We start from the raw sequence: 2,079 nt of genomic DNA on the forward strand, positions 1-2,079 counted from the left end.
ACTTCTTTTTCCAAATCATTAAATTAAATGCTTGCCCCCTAAGTTACATGGGCAGCCTTTTGTTCAGTATCAGCTGCAGAGCTACATTTCCCCACCACAGATATTTGCCATGTCCTGCAGCAAGGTTAATAAAAAAAAATGCAACATGAAAGGATTAATTTTTCTTACCTCGAGGTAGATCATTGCCACTGGGATCACAAGAGTAAGGTGGAGGAACATTGCTAGCATCTCCCACCTCACTAACTGGAGGAGGTGGAGCTGGATGATAGGAGTATGGCACTGAAGAGAGTGTTACTACTTGGAGGGAAAAGAAAAAAAAAGACAGAAAACAAAGTAAGTGAGACTTACAAAGGTTTTAAAAAGAGTCTTTCTGCATTAGCAACTGGGAATTCCTGCTTCCCCACCTCTCCCCACTTGTTTTTTAATCCTAACATTTTGTTTTACTCTGGTAGCCTTATTACAAAATAAAACAAAAACTTTGGTTTAAAATACTGTTACCTATTCTTATTACAAACAAGAAAAGACACCAAGTTAATAATATTTGCTTTTCAGTTTGTTTCCACATTTGAAGGCCTTTTGTGCCGTCTCCCTACATAGTCAATTTCCCACAGCAAGGGGGAACAGATGAAACGTTTGAAAAACAGGAAAGTGACACAAAAACCATTAAAGTGGCTGCAGGATTTGGGGTGGGTCTAGTGCCTAAAATTAATCATCAACAAACTTCAAAACAGTAAAAGTATTTTAAATAAAATATATATTTGTAATAGCTCCACCAAGTGGCTAGCCAACAGCCTAATTATATATTCAATTATCACAGATTAAGTGGACCATAGTATAAATACAACAGTTAGATGGCTGGAAGGGGTGAGCAAAGGAGCAAAAGAGCAAAGTTATTACTAAGGGAAGATAAGTGAAGTACAGAGCACAGGGCAAAAGCTTGGAAGCTAAAGGAGGTAGAACAGTTATACTTTTGCTTCCCCCATCTTAACTCAGGCCCAATAAAAAGGAAGCATTTTGTGACAGAACACATAACAGTATAAAACTCACTGCTGAAATTAGAGGGCCAGAACTTAAGATTTACAAGACACATACAAAAAACAAAAACAAAAAAACTAGTGTCATATAGTAAGCAATACACATTGGAAGTTGGAAGGTAGATTTACGCCTAGTACTTTATGGAGTAAGCCCATCCCTATTAGAGACCCGGGTGAGGCCCTCATGAGGGAAGGAGGCAGATAAACCCATTTCTGCCTCCTAAAGGACTTTTACAGCTTCCCATGAAGCATTTTATATTAGCAACTTTTCAAGGACCCCTTTCCTAGAGTCTGATTCCTTGGAAACCTCAGGGATCACCTACATTCGGTTCTACAGATAGGGATGTGAAGGTTTCAACCTTCCTTCTCCAAAATTTGATGCAAGTCACAAAAAAGGAAAATAGATTAAATGAAACGTTCTGAATAAAGGTGATGCATATTTGATGGAAGTGCCTGAAGGAGCCGTGAATGGTTTACATTGGATGGGGGAGAAAAGAGGAGAGAGATGGAGACCAATAATACAAAATTTCAAGTCAATAGCTCTGTATCTAGTACTCAACCTGGCCTTCCTGCAGAAGGAGATACTAGGATTGGCTGCACTGCTGTCTGTGGGGGAACAGATGTGGTTACATTGGCTTGAGTAGTTGCTGCATTGTTGGAGGAGAAGACTGTAGCTGGAGCAGTATTAATACAAGCAGAGGTAGAGATTACTGAAGAATTCACCATCACCTACAAAGGAGCCAGGAGATGGTTCAGTATTCTGCCTACAGTGCTAATTTAGAGTATTTCTAACTTTTTATGCAATCTTTGCCTATGTGACAAGCACAGAATTAGATCTCTTTAGGCTGGGAATTGCCTGAGACGGAAGTTAATACTCTTTAAGAAAAAAGTTTCGTGTTAGACCCAAAGTTTAGAGCAGCTAATAATCAGCTTTTATCTGTGACATAAGCATACCACAGAGTTATAAAAATGCTAGGCAAAGAACACAAGCCATTCATAAGAGCTTACAATAGTCAAAGTGGTGCAACAATCAACTCCTTCAGAG

The 2,079-nt window shown here is 39.1% G+C and overlaps 1 protein-coding gene across 1 annotated transcript in view; it reads right to left on the reverse strand.

The window, feature by feature from the left end:
• ALG13 (ALG13, UDP-N-acetylglucosaminyltransferase subunit) overlaps nucleotides 1-2,079 on the reverse strand; it is a 66,832-nt gene that overhangs the window by 21,030 nt on the left and 43,723 nt on the right. The window contains exons 20-21 of the mRNA XM_019521519.1: nucleotides 1,595-1,763; nucleotides 169-297 (exon numbers count right to left, since the gene is read on the reverse strand). Coding sequence (XP_019377064.1) covers nucleotides 169-297; nucleotides 1,595-1,763 — 298 coding nt within the window. The remainder of the gene's footprint in view (nucleotides 1-168; nucleotides 298-1,594; nucleotides 1,764-2,079) is intronic.

The sequence above is a fragment of the Gavialis gangeticus genome, unplaced genomic scaffold (assembly GCF_001723915.1).
Source record: "Gavialis gangeticus isolate Ggan-Ray unplaced genomic scaffold, GavGan_comp1, whole genome shotgun sequence".
NCBI classification, from domain to species: Eukaryota; Metazoa; Chordata; order Crocodylia; family Gavialidae; genus Gavialis; species Gavialis gangeticus.